The sequence below is a fragment of the Panthera onca genome, chromosome C1 (genome assembly GCF_046562875.1).
Source record: "Panthera onca isolate mPanOnc1 chromosome C1, mPanOnc1 haplotype 2, whole genome shotgun sequence".
Taxonomy (NCBI): domain Eukaryota; kingdom Metazoa; phylum Chordata; class Mammalia; order Carnivora; family Felidae; genus Panthera; species Panthera onca.
The window spans coordinates 45,961,881-45,987,138 of record NC_138346.1 but is presented as its reverse complement, the minus strand read 5'-3'; the positions used below and the strand labels follow the sequence as shown (position 1 = coordinate 45,987,138).

Here is a 25,258-nt window from a genome sequence, read left to right as displayed (position 1 = left end):
GAGATTCTAAGCCTGTTGCCACATTTTGAAGCATCCCATTCAAAATTAAAACATCAATTAATCAAGGTGCTCAAAACAAAAATGAAGTCAAGAATGATAAAAATAAATAATAACAGTATAGGTGATTTCAGAATTATGTGTAATTCTCTATTTTAAAGTACAAAAATTTCTAGCATGACCTTTAAGTGAAAAACATCCATATATCAGCTCCAGAGAGAGCTTAAATAGTTTAACATCACACACACACACACACACACACACACACACACACACAAATATGTTTGGATCTCTTTTTTTCTTTTTAAGTTTATTTATTTCTTGTAGTAATCTCTACACCCAGTGTGGGGCTTGAACTCATGACCCCAAGATCAAGAGTCATATGCTCTTCAACTGAGCCAGCTAGGTGCCCCCAAAACATGTTTGGTTTTCTTTACCTGTATTCCTCTGCTACAGGAAAAAGGACAATGTTCTGTTAAATCCAGAGAACAGTTGCGTCTAATTCTGCTGGAGCTATTTGGAAAACAGAAACTTGTCTATAAATACAAAATATATTTTGAGAGAAAGGAACAAATTTGAATAAATAATTATACCTCTTTTAAATTGGGGGAAAAAGTGTCCCATATGATTTTTTTTCTTTTAGAAAGTTGCTGAATGTTTAAATGAAAATAAATTTCAGTCAAATTATGTTTTAACCTTATCATTTCATAAATGAATTTGTGATGAGTGGCTGAATAAGTGGTTCAATATTAGATTATAATCTCTTTAAGTCTAAGGTTTATATATTACTTTTCTGTTTGTACCCTAACAAACTCAGTGTGTGCCTTGTACACATTAGGTATTTGAGCAGCATAATTAATTTAGCAAATGAAAACTATTGAAACCATCAGTTAGAAACCACTATTCACCTGGAGGCATGTGCATGAGTTGCTGGGAAGTAACTTGGAGGCAAAAATGCAGAAAGTGAACAATGTCCTTGAAAATCCAAATTTACAGAGTGAAAGGAAATGGCACATCTATCAAATGATAAAAGTATAAAAATGAAATAAAATTTATGGGGCACCTGGGTGGCTCAGTTGGTTAAGCGTCCGACTTCGGCTCAGGTCATGCTCTCACGGTCCGTGAGTTCGAGCCCCGCGTCGGGCTCTGTGCTGACAGCTCGGAGCCTGGAGCCTGTTTCAGATTCTGTGTCTCCCTCTCTCTGACCCTCCCCCATTCATGCTCTGTCTCTCTCTGTCTCAAAAATAAATAAACGTTAAAAAAACGTTAAAAAAAATGAAATAAAATTTAAAAATGAAATATAATAAAAATTGGAATTTGGTTAGCTGCTTTAATTTACTTAATTGTTAGTCCACCGTTGTCTCCCAGTTTGTTTTATGCATTCTTCACTTGCTTCTTGTCACCAATAAACATGTAAATCAAAATGAAAATTTCTCTGAAGAAAAAATTTTCTTTGAAGAAATTGAAAATTAATCAAGCTCTTTTTTGAAAAAATGATCAAGAAAGAAAGTGATAAAGAGAAGGTCAAGTTGAGAAATGCTGGAAAAGTCTAGGGAATTCTGTTGTAAAGAAAAACCTATGATCCTTTGGAAATATTTGTCTAAGTATGTCATTTCGGGACAGCTCCTGCCACATATGTAAGTTTGCTGGAAACTGTTCATTTCTGCACTGTCAGGATGGGATCATCTTGTACAGTTTACAACGTGGACGGGGGCCTGAGGGGAGGGAAGGCCTAATTTTTCACTTTCTGGTTTTGCTTGGCTAATCCTAGCTTAATATTGACTACAATAAACTTGGACTGTCCTAGCAGATTCGGAGAAAAACAGAAATAGGATTAAAAATATGTCATTTGGTAGAGGAGTGAGACTCTTCTCACAAACAGACCGCTCATTTTACAGACCTCCTCATTCCGATGTATATTCACACCATCTCAATACAAGACAGTAGGTTCAAAGAACTCTTATACTGACTTAAATTCCACAGAGCACTGAGATTTTTTTTATCCTTTCTCTCCTTTTCTTTTTACTAACACAACAGAACGGATACATCTTTGACTATGTCTTCACATTATTTTTTAGAAAAAGCACTTTTGGATCTACTCTATGGGATTATCTTTGGAATAATTTTAGGAGACATGCAAGAAAGTTGGAACTATTACCTTATATTCACATTAAAACAAATTTTTTAAGGTTTATTTATTTTTGAAAGAAAGAGAGAGAGAGAGCATGAGCAGGGTAAGGAGCAGAGAGAGAGGAAGACACAGAACTGAAGCAGGCTCCAGGCTCTGAACTGTCAGTACAGAGCCTGACACAGGGCTCGAATTCCTGAATCGTGAGATCATGACCCTAGCCGAAGTCAGATGCTTAACTGACTGAGCCACCAAGGCGCCCCTCACATTTTGTTTTTTGACACAGTTTCACTCAACTTGTTTACTCCCATTTACTCATCAGAAATTGCAGCAAATTGTTTTTGGTAGTCTAAAAAAAAGAAAAAAAAAATTAAGCCTGCCCTTAATGGATCCACCAATGGAAATATTCAAAATAATATATTTCTAACAAGTATGCAATTGAGAAAAAAAGCTGAACTAAATATAGTTACCCAAAATATTTCATTGAAGATGAAAACACTCATTTCAAGTTTCTGATCTCTTTCAAAGAAATTAATGCTACTCAATTCAATATAATATATGGGGATAAAAAGAATGCATTCCAGAACCAGACTTCACAGGTTTGAATCTTGCCTTTGCATTCACTAACCAGGTGATCTTTGGCAGGCTATTGTACTACTCATCTGTAAAACAGACATAAAAGTATATGCTCATAAGGTGGTAGTGAGGATTAAATGAAATATATATATAATATTTTTATATATTATATCTGAAATACTTTAAATATATATACAGTAAAACCTTAGATTGCAAGTACCTTGTTCTGCGAGCGTTCTGCAAGATGAGCAAACATTGCTAATAAATTTTAACTTGATAAACAAGTGATGTCCTACAAAATGAGTGGTACATGACGCCGGAAGGCAGATGACGACAACTGAGCCAATGGTTCTTGAAGTTTACTTTGATACACAAGTGCTTTGGATGACAAAAATGTTTCCATAATGAATATGCCTGCAAACCAAGGTTTTACTGTATAAGAATTGATATTATTATTTTTATTAAGGAAGGCTTTGTTTATTGTTTTAATTACAGACAACCATCCACAATTATTTTTCCCTGACAATACCCTTCTTCGTACTAATAAAATAAAAACGTGTAAACCTGCTTTATAAGTCATTCATTAAACAGATATTTACTGAGCACCTACATGCCAGGAACTGCATTAGGCATTAGATATTTAATATTTTTCAGATTTTATTATGAGATGTTTGGAGCTCTCTGCTTAGTACTTTCTGGGGCTAAGTGCTTAGACGACACTGTCAACAACAATTTCTGAGAATATTTTCATTGTGGGAGACTCTCTTCCTCTTCTTCACTCAACCCCATTCCTTGCCTTTATCTGTGCAAACCAGCACTAAAGGGCCAAGCTTTTTCTTATAAGGCTTTAGAAAAATTATCTCTTGGATACAGATCCAAAATAAACAGTTCAAATAAGATATGCTTTGGGAAAATGTTAATAAACTTGCCTCAGGCAAATTATTTGAGTTTCCTTCATTTCTTCCATTTGGCAGAGATTTTACTTGGGATTAAAAAAAGAAGAAGAAATGAAGAAAAACGTCACTAGATTTTATAGACGAACACTTTTATTCTAAAGTGATGACTTTCTTCTAAAACCACTATTCAAGGTTGAGAATTGGGATGTCTTTAATTTAAATTTAAATTTAAATTATATAAATTAGGCAGGAAAAACAGTGAAATCACCAAAAAGCTTAGAGTCATTGGCATTGGACTAGATTCTCAGCATCTCCTCAGTGTACAGGTTCTTAGGGAGAGCCTTCCCTGTGAGGCTGTGTGCTAGGTGCTAGAGAAATGGTGACCACAAGAACAGGCACAATCCTTTCCCCATGGAGCTTGGTTTTGCAGGAAATATAAAATAATAGCTATGAGTGATCAAGTAAATTACCATAATAAATAAACAAATACCAGAAAATAAATTAAGCAGTTTTGGAATGTGATCATTCAATATGGCACCTACTTTGGGATTCTTTCTCAATACCTCAAAATCCTGTGTCTTACAATTTCTTTACCCCAAACTTTTGATGCCGATTTTCCCCCAATTCTAAGTTGTTGAAAAGAGAAAACAAGAAGTGTTGCCCTTATCTTTTTTAGCTGAAGATGAGAAAATTTAACTGCACCAATGTAGTGCTAGGAAGAACAAGAAAGGGAACACCATGATGGGTACACAGAGACACTAGAGGTGGCAGACATGACTGTTGTTTCTTTCAGTTCACTTGTCACCCTCTCTTCTTGTGAACAGCAAGGAAGGATTTTGCTAACTAGTATTGGCCTCAATCATTAACAATTTGGTGAGGTTCCAAAATCCACAGCCCCTAGAAATTTTCCTGGATCCCCTACTTGGAGAAGCACTGCAAGCAACTTACAGCACACTAAATCAGAAAGGTTGGCCTGGAAAACCATTTATGTAATTTCTCTGCCTTTGTTTTGGGGAATCTTCCAAAAGAAGTGTCTAGAGAATCAGATATAATTTTGAGCAGGGTATGCTAACGTGGCTTCAGCAATGATTTTACTTTTCTTGTAATTTTGCACTCGACATCATTTTTTCCAGTGGTGTGTCCCAAATGCTGTCCCAATTGACTGGCCATATTTTGCTCCGTTGTTTGCTATAACAAAAAGTGCAGATATACAATTGCCTTCTTCAACCTGATGTTAATTTCAGTGAAATCTCCCAAGATGTATCCTCTCCCCTTTTCCCCTACTAAATTTACATGATTTCAAAGAGCCCATCCGTTTTTTATTATATTTTGAATAGGAAATAATAACTCTTTGCTATTTTAAAATAATCCAAGAGCCTTATTTTAGCTATGGATTTCTTCTTATTAACTAATCATCATAACTAGCAAACATATTTTTTTCTTTTTTCTTCCTTTCTCCAGCATAAATGTATGTTGCTTACACCACTTCAAGCCAGGAGATGGGGAGAGTCAGGGAATTGTCACACGATCCTACTCAGTTTAATCACATACTGCCTCCAGCTACTAACCATTAGCTGCTGGCTTCCCATTGCCAGTCACACCCTAAATGGAGTTTTAGGAGTGACTGCCTCAGTTCATACCACCAAGAGTGATACAACGCTGATGCGGAATCTAGGTCAAAGAAGGTGCCCACTTGTGAGTTAACCTTGCCCCTAACAACCAAGAACTGGATTCTAATTCCCACACACAAGGGACCTCTTGAGAATACCATTATCTGACTTCTATTTTTCGGCTTGCTCAACTAACCATACTGAAGTTTTCACACTGCTCCATGGAATTTAAACCAATAGAGCAAGCAATATAAAACAAAGAATTAAACAGTTGTGTTACATTTTGTGTGGGTGTTTGGATTTGTGGCAGGGAAGGGAAATTTCAGTATTTTGATTTGATATTTTACACTTTTTTTTCCTTTTTAAAATTTCAATTGCAAGGAAATTGAGTCAAGGGAAGTAAAACAGCTCAAACAAAAAAGTGTGAGAACTTCTTTTTCAAGTATTTTGTTCTTATGATACTCATTTATATGCCATTTTTTTTTGTTTTTACACTCCCCCCCCAAAAAAAACACGTTAAAATTGTGATGAATTTCTAGTTCAATTATTTAAATTCATTGTGAAATGACGTATGGGTTTTCTGTCATTTTCTGTTACAATCCTTGGTAAATTACCTGTGTTTCTTTCCATTGTACAAATTACTTTTTTTTTTAGTGGTCTCTTACTTGTAATACTTGTGGTAAACACAGAGTTTGACTGCTTTCCATTTGTTTGCTAACCACTTCTATTGTTTATTTTTTCTTATTCTAGAAATAAATTAATACCATCTGGAAGTTTTAAAAATCCATTACAAATCCAAAGACTTCCTTTGCTGGAAAGAGTGACCTTTCTTCTTTCAGAGTGATAGAAATACTGGGAGTTATTAGCTTTTTGAAAATTACATGAATTCTAAAGAATACAAAGGAAATAGAGTATTTCATATGTATTTTGTTGAATTAAGTGTTTCGTATTTTAAATCACATGTCACTTGATATTTATTAATCACCTACTGTATGCAAGATTCTATAACAACTGTTATGGGGTATAAAAAGGTGAACAAACCTAAATCTTACCCTAGAGTAGCTTTTCATTTAATAAGGAAGATAAAAAGCTGTAAATCAAAAGAAACTAATAGCCATGGGGAAGATCAGAGAAGTTAGGGGAAGAGGAAAATATTTCAACAGGGTATATCAGAGAGATTTCCTATATTAGGTGATCTGTGGGTTGAGTCTTAAAAATGTGGTAGAGGAAAGATCATACAGAGATGCATATACAGATATAGGAAAGATCATGTCAGACAGAAAGGCAACACAAGAAAAAGCATGGAAACAAATAAACATAGGTTGGATATTAGAGAAAGAGAGCTATTCGATTTAAGAAGGTAGTGCCTAAATCAAGATAAATTGCATATTGGAAACTATCTAAGAGAATTTGCCTCTTGTTGGGGTGGGGATGGGAAATGGAAAGGGTGGATGGACATGAAAGAATAGAAATAAAGTTAACAGTAATCTATTCAGTATCATCATCCAAAGATTAGCGCTTTGCATAATCATGATGGCATAATTTTTATGTGGAAACTTTTTACTTGGAGTGGTTATTTTCATTAGTCAGATGTTTTGATTTAATCACATCATGAAATGTATCTAACGTCTGTAAAATGGTGAAGGGTGGAAGCAAATTCTTAATATGATTCCTATAAATTTTAAGAAACACTTACATTATTAAACACCTAAAATCTTTCCACACTTTTATTTATTTACTTTTCAATAAGTTTAAATCCTTGAGGGGTGCACCATCATACAGATTCTGTGTCCAATGACCTTAGCAGGAAGATTGCTTCAGAATTTGGCAGGAACTATGCCTCTGTTTTCACTGGCACCTCTCCCCAGATTACTTTGATTTTGTTTGGTTGGCCACCAGGAGTCACTGTGTTGTCCTTCGTGTGCCTAAGAACATTTCTTGTCCAAATAGAATTCAGTTTTATCTCAGGGATAAGTGCCTTCAATTTAAGAAGAGCTATGTGCACCCTCTGGTTCTGGAGACTCCACTTAAGCCATCAAAAATGGTCTTGGACCATACTCTTGCAACCATACTTTCATTTTAGAAATCCTGTTCCCAGCAGGCTTCCATAGGCCCCAAAATGGCAGGAAGAGAATGCCTAATATTTTAAATACTCCATTCCAATCCCATAAATTTTTTTCACATTTCCCAATACCTATTATGTTCAAGGGACTGTGCTTGCTGTTGTGTACGATTTTAAAAAGAAGATGGGGTAATAAATAAGAATGACCTATATGTAGGAATAAAATAAATACATAAATAAATGTAAATATAAAGCAAAGCTATTAAAATAGTGTTGCCACATGAAAGCTAAGATTCCAGAGGGCTGAACTTGGATCCTTGAAAACAAAAGGAGCCCATTTGCCATAGCTCCCTCCCACCAAGAATTTAATGTTGGTATTATTTCATAGAACAATAACATACCTAAATACAGAACTTTTTAAAACTTGATTTAAGGCACAGTCAAAAATAAAGTCTTTAGACAATTAAAACAGGATATTTTTTACATGAACACTATAACCTGAAGACAGGTTAGCTGTATAAAGTAATAGTCACAAAGTTAAACAGAGAAAGGCCACATTTTCATTTATTTTGGGAGAGGGAGGTCAATGGCTTAAAATTTCTGTGTCCTAAAGAAGAATTATATGGATTAAAAGATCCTAAATCTGGGCCCCCTCTCCCCCAGTGAATATCTGAATATAAAAATATTGATAAGAATTAAAGTTAGTCTGCATTTGAAGCATGCAAATCCAACAAGTTCAGCTTTGGCCTATCTAATGCTTCTATCTGTAGATCGTGATTTGGGCCTCCTTTTTTTTATCTGTAGACGGAATTGGCTACGTTTAAAAAGCTATTGCAGCTGTGTTGGATATTGCTGAAAATTCCTAAGTATGACTCAAATGACAAATTATATTTGATATAGAGTCTAGTGGGATTTGCAGAGAAGAGCTTCAATCCTGAGAATGATTAAGTTAACTGAAGACCCAACAGGGAACTCCTAAACTACAAGATGTTGCATCCAAGCCTCTGTCACCTTTGTGGCAAAATTTATAAAGTAATCACACTGTTCTGGATGAGTCAGTGTGTTAGGTAATGAGATGAATTTCAGTTTTCTATGAATTTTCAAATATAGTTACCATAATAATTATGATGGCAAATGAGTCATCACTGAAACACAAGTATATAAAGACTTCATTCAAGAGGACATATTGACAATGCTTCAGAAACTTTCACATGAATTAAAATATGTATATTAAGGCAATTTCCAGGAAATTGCACTTGCTCAAATTTTTGTCAATCCTTAAAAGTGTGTATGCATATATATGTATATATATACACACATATACATATACATATATATACATATATACATATATATATATATAAACATACACACAGACACACATGTAAACACACTCAGACACACGTGTGAATTTCCTGCATGTCCTAAAATTGGACCCCATCATTCAGTGTAATGGGGTTATACTGAATATAGTATACAATATTTATTCAAAAACTTTTAAATTATAGCAATGCTGGAAATTACATAAAATTACATAAAAGTTAATAACAAGCCAGAAATCAGAAGAATAGCAATTTTTAGATTGGCTATTAACTCTCCAACTTCATTCTTTCTCTTCTTTCCAAACTTTTACAATCCTCCATTAGAAAACATACAAAGTTAAGTGCCAAATTTGTGTTCACCCAATTCTTAAATTGCATAAAAATATCTTTACCACAATCAGTGACTAATCCAAGTGGAAAACATTTGAAAAAAAAATTGGAAAGTGTGCTATTTAATTCCAATCCCAATGAGTAATTTTGAGAGTCGTGTAACCTCTTTGAACTTGGGATGGTTTTCAGTAGAAAAACATAAGGATAGAAATGCAGAACCTCAGTCAGACCAGCAAAGGATATAAAAAGAATAGATTTGAATAAAGCTATTTAGTGTTTCCAAAATGAGCGTGTGGTAGCACACTTCATTTTACTAAATGGCAAGGAAATCGGAGTCTTGTCCAAAAGTAAAACTTCAAGGCTAGAGAGAACAGGTTATCAATATAGTTCAATGGGAACAAGAATAAGAAGACAAATAATTCTACCTTGTGCACTAAGAAGAAATTAAAGAAAGGAATCTCAAAGAATTAGTCTTAGTAAATCACTCAAATATTTGTCATGTGCCCTACCAATGTCATTGCTTCAATCTTGGATTTATCTATGGTTAGATATGCTCAAGTTCTTTATCTACAACATGACATTTTTTTTTAACATTTATTTATTTTTGAGAGAGAGAGAGAGAGAGAGAGAGACACAGAGACAGCATGCGAGTGGGGGAGGGCAGAGAGAGAGGGAGACACAGAATCCAAAGCAGATTCCAGGCTCTGAGCTGTCATCACAGAGCCCAACACGGGGCTCAAACTCATGAACAGTGAGATCTTGACCTGAGACGAAGTTGGACGCCAACCGACTGAGCCACCCAGGCGCCCCATGACATGACATTTTTCAACCATATTTCTAGCTCAACTACACACATAGTGTGTATTTGTCCAAAATTTTTTTAAAGGGAACATAACTCTCCAAATGTGTTTTCACACATGTAAACTAAATGAACTGATCCATCTCTCCATAAATAGCAAATAAAATCTGCATTGTGTTTTACAATTGGATTACAAATTATCCTATCGTAGGGTGCAATTCTGCTATGGATTTGGTATGTTTTTAAGTCAATCCCATCATAGATACATTTTAAAGGACCTTACAGTGATTTGAAAGCACATAGAAAATGTCCATAAAAATCATGTATCTCCTTGGCTTAGAAAAGAAAATCACAGGGGCGCCTGGGTGGCGCAGTCGGTTAAGCGTCCGACTTCAGCCAGGTCACGATCTCGCGGTCCGTGAGTTCGAGCCCCGCGTCAGGCTCTGGGCTGATGGCTCGGAGCCTGGAGCCTGTTTCCGATTCTGTGTCTCCCTCTCTCTCTGCCCCTCCCCCGTTCATGCTCTGTCTCTCTCTGTCCCAAAAATAAATAAAAAACGTTGGGAAAAAATTAAAAAAAAAAAAAAGAAAAGAAAATCACACAATGAAGCAGTACAAGTAGGAGACAGAGTTCTCCTCCATGTGTTTCTCATGATGGAGATAATTGATTTTCTTATTGCAATTGTAGAGAGCACTGCTGACATTCACTGGTCTACTGAGTTCATCACAGCTGTGTTGATGCATCTCTCCCAGGCTGCCTTTTCCACTGAACTGGAAAAGATTTGAATTTTTGGTTGATAATTTGCCACACCCTCGTTTTGCCTCATCTTTCCAGTCTCTTTGTTAAAGGAGAGCCACATTAATCAGTGCTTTGAAGGGTACAGGTGTTTAGATTTGTGTTAAAGCTCCAAATGTAATCCAGAGAACAAAATGACATGTCTGTGTGAGCTGGTTAATATCAGTGGATCCCCCTGGATCCACTGTATGGAAAAGAATGATAAAATACAATAGAAAGGGTACATATAATACCTGAAATAAAGCATAAAAAGCATTATTTAAAAAAATAATATAATTTTTCACAATGATTTTAATGAAGAAATTAAACAAATTTCAACTTTTATTGACCAAAGCAATAAGATAATAAATATAGATACATGAATTTTTTTTCTGCAAGTGTCAGGGGCACCTAGAGAAAGATGAATCACATTTCTGGCTTAGTTTGAATGCAAGGTCTTTTTTGTTCTGTTTTGTTTTTATTTTTTAAGTATAGGGTGAAGGTTATTGGAAGACACGAAGATGTATGTAATAGTCTTTTCCCCAACATCTTCACAGTGATCCAGTAAAACAACTTATTTTTTTTTCCCTGTTTACTTTTTTTTTTCCCTCAAGTGGTGATTCTCCAATCTAAAATCAGAAGGCTCACAAGAGATTGGTCCAACCGGTTCTCTTTTCCTGTCATCAGATTATGTCATCTACACTGGGACATCTCTGTGCTTTTTGTAACTGGGCCTGGGATTCAAGCCTACCACTCTCCATCCTTACAGAATAGATATATACCTGGGAATATACATATAGCATGTAAATTGAATAAAAATTGGGCAACATGAATTGAGAGAAAGAAAGAGATGAAGGCAAGTTTAAAGAAGGACAGTTTTGAGCTGGGTCGTAGAGAAGTGACTTCCATGAATTGGTGTGAGATGGAGAGAATTTTCTGGGCACATGCACACATGGAAATGGCCACAGTTGAGTTAACATGGAAAAAATAAAATAAATACAGAGGACCGTGACTAGAGTTGAAGAACCAAGATAGAATATACAGGTGACTGGTGATTAAGGTGTAAATAAATGTCCTCCTTACTAAAAATATCTGGATACTGCAGACATGCATGTTTTTCTGGCAAAGATTTATCAAAGACTTGCAGATGGTATTTACACACCTCTTTCAAATATGACCCAGAAATTACTCTTTAGATCCAGAACTGCATTGACAAGCTATGTTAATGTGGCCTGGAAATTGTACGTATGAACATCTAAATTTAGAAACTTATGCCCATCTAGATAAAATGAGAACTTCTACTGGTACTCTTTTGATATTCCATGAGATAAGCCCTTTCCCTTCCTTTTTCTTACAAAGTCAAATCATGAAAAAGCTAAGTGTTTCTCTAGAAAACTCTGTTCTGGCTTTCACAAGCAGCATGAAAATTTGAAATCTCACCAGAAATCACTCTTTGGCTTGCCAGAGACATTTGTGAGAAATAGAAACAGCTATTGGTAAGTATCTAACTTTTAAGATGCCACGCAAACATAGCTCAGATACTTAGTCTTTTGACATTCGCCTGACACTGAACTTCTAGGACCCAGAGTGGGTGGATGAGAAGGGACAAACAGAGGCTTTTCTTCCAGTTAATCTCTTACAGTTCCCTATTTAAATTGAATGAGGGTGGATTCTGGCAAAACCCCACTATAAAAAACTTCTAGGAAGATAAGATTTGCAAATTAGCCATGCCCAAGAAAAGGGCATCAAGCAATTTCTCAAAATCAACCAGTTATTAATGTTGTCAGGGGAAATGAAAAATATATACATTTAATTCTTTCACCAAAACACAGGGCAGAGCATGTGGACATACATTCTTAAGTCATACAAACATATATGTATATGAATAAAATACGTAGCAAACTTGTACACAAACCGATGCACACAAACTCCAGATGTATTCTTTTTCTTACTTTGTGGGTTGTGTCTTCTATAAGGGGAAAAAGACATATTAATCACTTCTTTTACTGCTAAGGGGATGGGTGCTGCTCTCATATTTCAGAAAGGGGCTGGAAAGTGAGGGAAGCCAAACTTTTTCCTATTTAAGGCCAAAGCAAAGGAATCTCAGTGGCTGAGTTTTATGACGGGCCCGGTGCTGAAGGGCAGGGAACATCTGATGGTGCTACTTTGAACTGCTTTTCTTTTCTCCTTTTTGCACAAAGAGTCTCATGTCTGATATTTAGACATGACGAGCTTTGTGCAAAAGGGGACCTGGTTACTTCTTGCTCTGCTTCATCCCACTGTTATTTTGGCACAACAGCAGGAAGGTGAGTAGGTACTGCTTTCAAGAAACTTCATGCGGTTTTTGTCTTTACTTCTCCGTACAAACACGTATAAAGGGGAAATTAATCTCCGAGAAGTTAATTGCCTCCGTAAGCTCCCAATTGGGGAATGTAGAACGGACTGTGATGGTGCTTTTTTAGACTTGCTTAGAAAGAATGTTGTCATTTTTGTATTTAAAAGTTTTCTGGTTGTCTAAGATAAAGATGTTCTGGTACTAACTCATTTTCATGTCAGCGGCACTGGAAACTTTTTAAATGGCTTTAAAAAAAGTGCCCCTCCTGGATTGTTAACATCTTGGAATGCTTCCTTAGGCAGTCTGGAAGTTATTGGTCTCTTGTAACACTTTTACACTCTTTTGTATGCTGGATTCTTTGTAAGGATAGACTACTGAGCATTGTTTTCTCAATAAGATAATGCATTTTAAGGACAGCATGCATTCAGAATAATTTAAAGGAAAATAGGCACTATTAAAGTTATTGAATATATTTCTGTAAAATGGCAACAAGTGAGTATCTTCAGTGTTCTTTAAATGGACTCAAACGGCTAAAAATGTTTCATCATTCCTATATTTATTCTGTTTCAAGCACTTACACGGTCGATTAATACATGTTTTCTAATAATTTATTGCTAAGGGTCTGGTGTTTTCCACACGTCCTACATTTTAACTGCATTTGCATTAATGAAGAGAATATTTAAAAAAATGTTTTCAAAAAAATGTTTTCAACAGGAATGTTTGACTTTTCTGCAAACAAGGTAAAAAGATACTGGTACTGTTTGACTTCAAAAGTTGATTTGTTTTATTTTCTATCAACTGCAAACAATGGTTTTTCTGCTCTAATCCCCCCCAAATCACATTTGTTTTCATTATTTGTGTGAAAATATTTCTTTCAATTCATGTTTCTCATAGTCATGAAAATACTGGATGCATTGGGATACAAACTTCCACAGAAATAAATATTTAAATGCTAAATTTAAAGATGTTAGAAGAAATTATTACACATCAATTTCTGTTTGCACATAATCAAAAGGATTAGTATTTCAATCTAGTTTCTGCAAACATGTGTCTGAAAATAGTTTTTGTGTTTAATTTCAAATCTTTGATGTCCTTGAAAGTCATATATAAGTGGGGGAGGGGGCCGGGGTGGGGGTGGGGGGACACCCAATGACATCTCTTCAGTTACAATCAGCCTGTGGCCACGAAAGAAAAGAAAAATCCATATTGCTTGCTCCTCTCATTTCCTCTCCCCCTTATTCCTCTTTTCCCTTTCTGTCCCCTCCTTCTTCATCTCCCTACCCCTTTGGCTCTTTTTCACCTCCTCCCCCTTTTCATTCCTTCACTAGTCACCCTCCTTTCCTAGGCAAGCCCATGTTTCCTCATCTCTCCTCCCTCTCTTCCTCTAGCACTTCCTCCCTGGTCCCCATGTGTCCTCCCTGTGCCTCCATCTCTCCTGTTTCTTCTTTCCTCTTGCCCCCTCCCACCGTCTTTCCCTAGGACTCTAAGTCCTCCTTCCTTCCTCATTCCTCTCTCCTACTCCTTCCCCCTTTGTCCCTCCCAGAACCTGCTTCAGCTCCTAGTCCTTGGTGAGGGTACCAAATGCCTACTGCCATATCCCTAGCTCAATAAAGACATTTACCTCTTTTAAAGCTCTTAAGTTCTCCTGATTTGGGGGGGGGGGTAGGTAAAAATCACAGAGTTGCCATTTATTGGAAAGACTAACAAACCTTTGGTGTTTAGTTCAAAAGACTGACAAAATATTTGCAGTTGCCCGGTAATGACAATCTTATATCAGCACTATGGCTGTTTTTCTTCTCCATCCAACTTTAGAGGGAAAATAAGTGTTTAATACCTTTGTTATCTCTACATCACACAAGTTCTTTGCATTTTTCCTTTTCTCTTTAGCTACAGAAAACAACAAATTGTTATGAAATTTGCCATTACATTTGTGTGCTTTTAAGCTCAAAAGAAGTTGAGAGGGATTTTGGTCAGCTTACGATTTTTGTTTGTCATGAAAAAAAATTTAAGTATTTTAATATAGTAAGTACTTTTTGCATTCCCTATAAATTTAACAAGAAAATTCTGCTGGTAGATTAGCTTTGGGGACGGTACAGACGGTGGCTGAATATACAGCAGGCTGAGAACAGAAAAATACAGTTCTGGGTTATAGGTTTCTTATATCTGCTCTGAGAATTTCAGAGACAAGTAGCCCAACCCGAAAGAATACTAACTTCTAGTCCACTCACACACGTTTTCTGGAGCATAAAACATGTCCCTCCCAAAGAATTTTGGTCCCTTTACAAATTTATAAAGTTCTATTTAATTCATGTATTTTATTCCACCAATGGAGAAATGTGGTCTGTTTTATATTTCCTGTAGTTTATAAACATGCCAAATTTGTAGCACAAAGACTCGCCACCTAGTGGCTGACAGTGTTACCATTTACACAACCAATGCCAACATAAATGTTACACAGCTGGATTCCATATTTTAGAATGAGATTTAAAAATATTACATGTGCGAATTTTAAATATGAAACATTACTTTCCTAAGGAAATAGTGTATCACTGATAAAATATTGCCAAACACACATACACACAAACACATGGTAGCAATAGTCAAAGACTGGAAATGAGCTTGAATGTTATGGCCATTTTCAAAATTCCACATGTAACTATTCCACATATAACATATAACTATTTTTTAATATTTGTCAAGTTTTTTATGTAGTCCTTATTTTACATAAGTATTTTAGTCACTTATTAGATGGATAAATTAATAGATATTATTAAGTAATATTGCTTCTTTAGGGTAAGGAGATAAACTTTATTTTAATTAAAAATGTTCTAATGATTGAACTTATATTTTGCTACCCTGATAATTCCACTGTGATAATGAACTGTGGGACTTTAATTATTTTAGGATTACAAAATAAATGGACTTAAGAGAACCAGTTCCTCATTACAGGTTATGAGAGTCTATTTTCCATTATGCTTAAGGAGAGAATTTGTAACCCATAAAGTAGCAATCAAGTTTTCTGGTTGGTGCTGCTCCCCAAATTAAACCTATATAATAAATAAAATATGGCATAAAATCACAAGAAACACTTCTCCCTTTAAGAGAAGAGAAAGCATAACTGCTCATGCATTTCAGGGTCAGTAAATCTCACATGAATTTAGTGCTTTAGTTGAGATTATACAACTAGGAAATGACAGGGTTAAGACTAGGACCAAAACTCTGATAAATCTTAGGCAATTAGAGAACACAAAACATACATTAATTCTAGAGCATCTGACTTTGCTCATTCTTGTAACTGTTTGTCATTGAAAAGGAATACTAAAAAATTGTATATTATCCTAGAAAATATATGAGATAATGCATTTCTAAAGGGGAAAAACAGTAGATTTTTCTCTATTTAACACTCAACGTTGAATTGGTAACCCTATTTTTAAACAAGAGAAGCAAAATCTCAGTTATGATTTAACCAGAAATTATCTTCCGTTCTGTAATAATATAAATTTTAAGTAAATAAAGTATTGATACAAAATGTTGTGTTTTTCATTCATGATACCTTGCATATTTTACCATCCACAGAGTATTCAACATCAGATGATCTAAAGACCTATGGTTAATTAGATATTCTGATTAAATTCTGGAATTAAACAACTCAGTGTCATAAGCAGAAAGAGCAAAGCCACTGGAACAATTCTGGGAAAGAAGGAAATACTGTGATAATATGCCTAATTTAACTAATTTAGGTTCCTGGTTTGATGTCTTACCTACAGGCTTATATTAAAAGGTTAAGAACTGTTGGCTCCAGGAGTTTTCCAGGAGTAGAGTTGAGACAAAATAAAAGAAAAAGCCCCTGTTTTACACCTACAGAGTCACTTGCCAGACCTTGAGTAGTCACTCAGAGAAGAGTGCCATCTACTGAAACCTCATGGTTTTCATTGCCGGTGACTGGTGCAGAGCTCCAAAGGTTTTGTAGCCCAGTCTTTTATTTTGTAACATCAAATGATATCACCGCCTTGAAGTCATTAAAGTGGATTGCTTAAGAGTTAAAGTTTTAAAGATGAAAGATGTTATTGCCTTTGCTGGACATGGAGAACATTTGTAAGGTTTCCAGGTCTGCAATAACCTTCTGGAAACGTCTCAGTGGACTGTTTCTTGTAAAACAGTCTTCCCTGGAAAAAAGCTCAGTCCCATTGTTTTCCACACTCAAAAAAAAAAAAAAAAAAAAAAAAAAAAAAAGAAGAAGAAGAAGAAGAAGGAGAGGGAGGTGTAGTGTAAAAAAAAATCCAGAGTTTTCAAAGGGGAAACTGCCTGTTTCATATCAAAATGACAACGGAAAAAATGAGATAGCTACTCTTACACAAATCATTTGTTAACTGCAGTTTGAGGAGTTACATGAACCACTAGAATGTCTGTCTGTGTCTAATGAAAACACAGCAGAAGTGGATTCCTTTCAGATTAACTAATAAAACCCTTGTATTTTCCATGGCTGAGGTCAAGAACTGCCATTTAAAATGTAAATTAATGAACCAAATGAAAAGTTCAAAGAAGAAGGCAAAAGTTAAAATGCCCAAAAGATCTAAAAATCAAAGACAAAGGATCCAGAACCTATTAAAAGTTAAATTTGCTTTAAAAACTTGCATTGAGAAATTCCTGTTTCAGTGAAATGGCATTTATTTTTCTGAAACTATGCTTTCTATCGTATTTGGTGTGGAGGATAACAAACAGGGAATGTGTTTCTCAAAATTAATTAAAATCAGAGGAACATTCTTTGGAGCTGCAGAGTATGTTCATAATGTTTAAGCTTAGAAGGGAAGCTCTAATGAAGTTAGGAGTTCATCAATATGAAACATTTAGAAAAAATAGATTTTCAGAATCATTATCTTAGTGAGACACCCTAATTATGATTTTTTTTTTTTTTTTTTTTGCATTGGATACTTCAACCTTATCTGTTTGTGGCTTTTGCTGTGAGGATAAGGCTTCTCTGTATACAGTAAAACGTATGCTGGGTTTCCCAATCACACGTTAATCGTGTTGGTGGTCTGCATGTCATTAGGGTGGCCTTGGAGATATATCTCTTTTTCCTAAGGTCAGGAGAAAATAAACATCAGAATTGAACTCCAGATGCTATCTTCTTGTTTTGAGACCAGATAGAAAAATATTCTGCAGAAGAATGTTATCCCTTAAAAAAAAGAAAAACAAAAGCAAAACACTGTCTTGTTAGACTCTGCTTTTAAGCTTGCAGGGCTTAGAAACCATAATGGGATAGGGTTTGGAAGTTGCCCTTGAAATTGCAGGAAGAGCATACAATGCAAGAGTTAAGAGTATCAAATTTAGAGATAGCTTTTCCAGGTTCAACTCTTAGCTTTGCTTCTACCATGTAACCTGGGAAAATCACTCAGCTTCTCTGGGTCTCAGATCCCTTATCTGTAAAATGAAGATTATAACAGCACTCAGCCATAGGGTCTTGGGAAGATTAAGTAAAATAGATGTGCAAAGCACTCAAAACAGTGTCAGTGACATAGGCAATACTATACCCGCGCTGCCTAGTATTAGTTTTACTAGTAGTGCAAAATAAAATTACTGTAAGGAATTAAAGCACTTAGTGACTTAGTGATAAGTAAAGGAAGATATAAAATCTTGGTGATGAGATGCAAAATTTGAAGATGTTTGCCAACTGTAATAAAATAAGTAGAATATATTTTCTTCAGTATTGCTATAATTTGTTACTAATCAGTTTATATTATAATGAGATTGCTGATTGTTAGATACTTTTAATTCTAATTCTCTAATTATTTTTATTTTTCACAGGACAAAGTGTTAATCACCTTAAAGGAAATTTCTAATGGGAGACATAAAAACTCATTTATCTATAAAGAATAAAACAAGGAAACATCTAGAAATGATGATTCATAAAGCTTTTTGTTTTGTGGTTTTTCTGATGGGGACAAGAATAATCAGGATACGGGGCGCCTGGGTGGCTCAGTCGGTTAAGCGTCCGACTTCGGCTCAGGTCATGATCTCACGGTCCATGAGTTCGAGCCCTGCATCGGGCTCTGTGCTGACAGCTCAGAGCCTGGAGCCTGTTTCAGATTCTGTGTCTCCCTCTCTCTCTGCCCCTCCCCTGTTCATGCTCTGTCTTTCTCTGTCTCAAAAATAAAATAAACGTTAAAAAAAAAAATTAAAAAAAAAAAAAAAGGAATAATCAGGATCCACCTTGGCCATGTAAAACAACATTTTGAAATTGAAGTTACCCACCTATATAGGTGTATAGATATTTCCTTGAAGATCTTTTTGTTAACTCATCTAACATATTTTAAAATATTTTGGTAGATGTAAGCAGCAGAAACATATTTAATAAAAATGTGTGCTTTCCAAAAAGTATCATTTAATAACAAAACATATTTCAGTTGGAAACTATATAAACTTTATATATTCACACCATATTCAACTTTCTCAAGTAACAGGGAAATAATGTTATGATAATTTGCATATCACATCTGCTATTTTTAATTTTCAGATTAAAGAACACCTTTTCACAGAAAAGAATTCAGTAAGAAGAGAAGAGAAAAAAAAATGAAATCTATCATTCAGGCTAAATTAACAATTTGATTGGATGCTTTGGGACATATTACTTTTACTCCAAAAGTGGAATTAAGACAAACATAGTTTACATTATTTTTTTAGTTACAACAATAAAACTCTAGCAAATCATCATAAATTAATGTTTACAGAGTGGAAGCAAATACAATAAAAAGGAAAGTGTTACACATATCTAAAAATATTAGATTATGTTACTTGATTTTTTTTCCTCTGGAGTTTTGAAACAGAGAGCTAAGCAATAAAAGAAGCTAAGAGTGGATTATGTCATTTACTAACTTCATTTTGTTTTATAATTTTGATCCCAATAAGGAGATGGCTTAGTCTAATGCATTGCGTGTGTGGCCACAAATAAATTTATTTGAAGACTGTGCTTTGTAATAAGGAACAGAAACATCAAGTGACATGAGAGGTGGAGTTTAAAATTAATTACATATTGAAACAGGGAGACTTAGTTCAAGTAATAACAATAAAGGAAGTAACTGGAAAATCTATTACTTGTTCAGTAGAAAAATGAGATTATTTGTCTTTGATTTACCGCTTTAAATTTCTGAATCCCATTTTCTAAATGCTGCAAGTGACAAACTAGAATATTTTATTCCTCTTGAAAACAAAACATTCTTTTTCCTGACTCTCCCATACTTTTCCCACATACAATTAAACAAAGGTACTAACATTGAGGGCCTTGAGACATCTGTGTAAGAGGTTTAGCTTCTGGGAGAACATATTGCCAACCATATTTTGTCATGCACGGAACAAGAAATTAGGGGAAACTGCACAAAAGTCTCCATTCTTTCAACAAAGGTGATTGAGCTAGAGCAACAGAGAATGGTCTTTCAACCACGTTTCTATAGAAACTGACTTCAGGAGAGCCAAATTTCTTTTAAACAGATGTGAAATAAGTTATGGCAATAAACAAATTGCATTAATTCTTATTTTTCAAACATCCCAACTTTCTTCTTTTTCCTTAGAACAATATCACTTATAAAAAAAAAGAGATGTACAGTAAGGTAACTCAACCTTTATATTGAGACCTCTGTGTTTTAAAAAGCATAATAAGCATAGTTTCTAATAAAATTTGGAAAAAAGAGGCAAAGTAATAATTTTCATTTAGATAGCATTGGGTTTAACCCAATTCTATCAAATTCACATATAAAATTTTAAGAAGTCAATATTGTGCTTACTTGATAGTTTACAGAGCAAAAGGAAAACACTGTATTTTTAGTGATGTGATGATACTTTCTTTCAATGAGATATAAACATGGGAGGATGAATATACAGGGAAAATTTACGTTAATTTTAGGGCAGATTAAGAACATAAGAAAAGATATTCAAAATATGAGATGCTTGACTCTCACTTTAACTGTTATCATTTGTGTTTAATAAATCATTAGTATTCAAAATCTATGTTTTGTAACATAGGTCCTGTGTTACATGTAGAAAGATATTCCTCATCCAAAGACTTGAAAGAATCATTTGAATAAATTAGTAGTATTCTTTTTTTTCTCCCCCACAGTTTTATTGAAGTATTATTGACAAATAAAATTGTATGTATTTAAAGTGTACAACATGAAGATTTGATAAAAATATACACTGTGAAAAATTACCACAATCGAGTTAACTGATAGTCACCCACATAGTTACCTTTTTTTGTGTGTTGGGTGTAAACGCTTAAAATCTACTCTCTTAGGAAATTTCGAGTATACAATACACTATTATTACCTGTAGTCAACATAGTGTTGTACACTATGTGGCATTTTCAAGAAGGCTGGGGAGCCTGAAGTCCACATTATTAAAAGGGAAATCTTGAGCTAAAACTAATCTTTTGGGATGTGACATGTAATGTTAATTGAGAGAAAGTTTTAAAATGATTCATGTGAAGAATGAGAAGCCAATGCTAAAACCGAAGAATGCATTTCATGCAATTTTGCTAAACAATCTTCCATCTCATTAAAACATTCAGACTTTTTCTGAAAAATAGTGAACTTAGTCCCTAAATATAAAATGTCAGTTCCACTTAGAGAAAAATGAGTTTGATACCTCTATCCTTTAATATTATTATTGTTCACAATAATATGAAAAGGATTATGCTTTTCTGAAGCATATCTTTCATAACACCATTTAAATAGACCCACTTCATTTGCATTAGGTAAGCATTTTGGCATTCAGCTTTTATGCTCACTAAGTAGAAAAGAATGTTCCTCCAAAAGCTTAGACAATATTTCTTTCCAATATTCTCAAATATCTGCTTCAAACATGGAGGAAGAACTAGAATAACTTTTTAAAATAAACAGATTCTTGCCTTCTTAAAATTGCAATTAAACAAACGTGCTTTCTTTTATTAGCTGTAGACCACGTTGGGTAATTGTAACACATTGAGAACAGACTTCTACACTTCCTAAATTGAGCAAGGATATTGCATAAGATCATGAAAGTTGTATCTGCACACAAAAATGGAAAGGAGGAATGGAGGCAATTTCAGTATGCTATAGAATCTATAGGTTCTGCGAGTACCGTTTTTTGTGCGTGAACTTTTGCTAAATCAGCTAAGCCTCTGAGCCCAAAGTATTTAGCATGAACCTAAATCAATATTACTTCAGATATGAGAGGATGTAGAAGTGGGAACTTATCAAGGTGATCTTCATGGCTGTATGCAATATCCAGATGGAAAAACTTCAGCAGCCCCTCAAAGGTCTCTGGGCCACAAGGCAGCAAAAAATATGGTTGTTAAACCACTTGCTTCCTCCCAAGCGAGCCTCTTTCAGCAGACATTTTAAAGATCTTGGCTCTCAGAAAATAAAATTTCACTGTTTTACAAAAATATAAATCCTGAACAGTACATCATTTGTTGTTTGTAAAAATTTTTGCAGATGTTTAGAAACTTCTTATTTACTCAAGTACTGGCAAGCTATCACAGTAATCCTCAAGAACTAAAGTTGTATTTAACCACAATCCACAGCTAATGCTTTAAGAATTGAGAGCAGGTTTTGTTTTGGCAATCCCTGAGCTGATTCATTGTTAATGGCTGCTGAAATGTGAGTACCTTACATATAATTAGGAAACAAGTTTAAAACTTTGGTTGAAGCAAATTTTTGACCATGTTAAGCCACAAATACACATGGTCATGATTCATATGTTTCCCTATTATTCTTACTCATTCCTTGCCCATATTTATCTTTTAAAAACACTATTTATTTTTAGTGATTTGGAAATCTCTTTACATTCATATGGGATATACGATATATTATGTCAGATCATCTTGACCTACTAATGCCCAATGGAGTGGCAGTGATAGTCAATACATACAATAAGCTTTGCTAGAGCTTTCTCAGGAATCTGGAAGAGTGTTGTGCAGCCAGGAGTATCTGTTTTCCCATGAATTTCCTAATTAGCTTAATAAAATCCAGAAAGTTTTCAGAGTTAGTGACAAAATCATCATTATAGTTTAATACTCTTATCTACTGTTAAAGCAAAGGTAGTGATGGCTAGAAAGGCTTGTTTTCAATCACACAAGGAATAAATAAATGTTTAAGTGCTTGGTGTGATTTCCATTGGTATTAAATTCTTAACTCTAATTGAAATTGAAACACTTATTGGCCTTAAGGAAAATTTACTATGATGTACCATTTTGAAATTAATAAGCAGATTTGGTATTTTAAGCAATCTCTTACCAGTTAGCAAATTATGTAGAGAGAATGTGATGCTCTTGGCAATTTAATGTGTGGATTTTTGTGGGTTTTTTTGTTTTGTTTTTTTGTGTTTTTTTTTTTGCAAAGGCATGCTTATAAGAACATATAAGTTAGTTTACTAAAAGGAAGAAATCCTTTGTTTCAAACTCTCTCCACTTTGGTTATTGGAAAATCATGATAGCGTAACAAAAATCATATTTCAGCAAAACATAAGATAACAACACACCATCTAACTTATTTTCCAGCTGTTGATGGAGGATGCTCCCATCTTGGTCAGTCCTATGCGGATAGAGATGTCTGGAAGCCAGAACCTTGCCAAATATGCGTCTGTGACTCAGGATCTGTTCTCTGCGATGACATAATATGTGACGAACAAGAACTAGACTGTCCCAACCCAGAGATCCCTTTTGGAGAATGTTGTGCTGTTTGCCCACAGCCTCCAACAGCTGTGAGTTTACCAAAAATCTGTACATCTTCAAGATTCGTGTTTTAATACATGAATAGTTCCTATATCATAGGAACCTGAAAGGAAAAGAAAGTAATGTCTGCCAAATAATCATGTTGGTATTACAAGTAAAAGGTGAACATTCTGGCTTAAAACTAGGGACTGGATGTGATTGGGATAAGAAATAAATATGCAAATTGGGGCACACTTCGTGGGAAAGATGTTCTTATGTCTTATTTAATATGTATCTTTTCCATTTATTAGCCTCCTCGCCCTCCTAATGGTCATGGACCTCAAGGCCCTAAGGGAGATCCAGTAAGTAAACATTCTTCAGGGGATTGAAATGAGTTCCTTAAGTAGTTTGCTTTTTTTTCTTCTTCTTCTTCTAACAGCTTTTTCATATTTGAGCCTTCATCATTCAGATATTTCCTTTACTACCATATATTTAAATGACACAAAAGAGGCCAAACAGAGAATCCATAATTGTACATGTGAATATTTAAGTTTCCCAAACTTTAATAATGTCTTTATCCCCAATATCAGTTTGAAAAATAAAATATATGTCAATATACAAAGAAATAAATCATACTGAAATTATTCACATGATTTAGATAAAAGTGTATGAATCCGCAAGAAAATATGTATCACGTATATTGATTCCTCATCTTATAAAGTAGAGAAGCTACAATTCGATAATGATTCTGAATCACTAGAATTTTGCACTGTTTTATGAGTTTTTGTCTCTGATTCTTTTAGGGCCCTCCTGGTATTCCTGGGAGAAATGGTGATCCTGGTATTCCAGGACAGCCAGGTTCCCCTGGTTCTCCTGGCCCCCCTGGAATCTGTGAATCATGCCCTACTGGTCCTCAGGTAATAAATTCCAGGACAAAAAGATCCTCCCCTCTTTCCCCCTTTAAAACTACCTACTTCACTTTCTTTTCTTTAGCCTATGTTACATCTCACTTTTGTGGATTCCTTATATCTATTCTCTGACTTTATGTATTCAACAAATCCTTATTTAGTGTTTATGAGTGAGGAGCAGTATTTTAAGTGCTTCATAGATTTTACTTTTCCTCATAATGTCAATGCTGCTGCTATTATCTTTGCAAAATTTCCCAACTTCTCAGCAGGCATATAATATATCACTATGGTTGTGAAATGAGCCATTAACTCCCAAAATAATTAACCTAGAGTATTTAGGAATTGCTGCAACTGTGCCTTATTCTATTCATAACCTCAATGGTGAAGCCTCTGAAAGTTTGGACAAAAAGCAGTTGAAGAGCTGCAAACACTCCTTGTTGACTTCAACAGGATTATTCAAGCTTATGCAGCTACTCTTGCCAAGCCTTCAGAGCACATCCAGCTCCTCCTGAAAAACATGGCAACCAACTACCTCTGCATTTAAAACATCTAAAACAAATAAATAAGACAAGATTTCTGCTGCATGGGGTTAGGAGAAATAAGAAACCACATATGCACAAATCACTCTGAGTGCAAAAAAAAAAAAAAAACGCTGTACAAAAGTCAATTCAACAGAAAGCAAAGCATACCATCTAACTTATTCTTATCCTGGTACCAAACATAACCCATTTGTAGGCCTGGGATTCAAAACAAAATAATCTGCAAAGAAATCCAATAAGCACATGAGCTTTTCTATTATTCTTGTGCCTATTTTCTATGGGGATGTTTACTTGGGGAGTAAA

The 25,258-nt window shown here is 34.8% G+C and overlaps 1 protein-coding gene across 2 annotated transcripts in view; it reads left to right on the top strand.

The window, feature by feature from the left end:
* Positions 1–25,258, top strand: part of COL3A1 (collagen type III alpha 1 chain) — a 355,595-nt gene that overhangs the window by 301,981 nt on the left and 28,356 nt on the right. The window contains exons 1-4 of one of the 2 annotated variants that reach the window (XM_060622309.3): positions 12,587–12,798; positions 23,356–23,558; positions 23,820–23,870; positions 24,312–24,425. The exons of the other annotated variant lie outside the window; for it this stretch is intronic. Of the exons in view, the coding sequence (XP_060478292.1) occupies positions 12,717–12,798; positions 23,356–23,558; positions 23,820–23,870; positions 24,312–24,425 (450 nt within the window). The 5' untranslated portion in view covers positions 12,587–12,716. Of the gene's footprint in view, positions 1–12,586; positions 12,799–23,355; positions 23,559–23,819; positions 23,871–24,311; positions 24,426–25,258 lie in introns of those variants that run through there. 2 annotated transcript variants of the gene reach the window in all.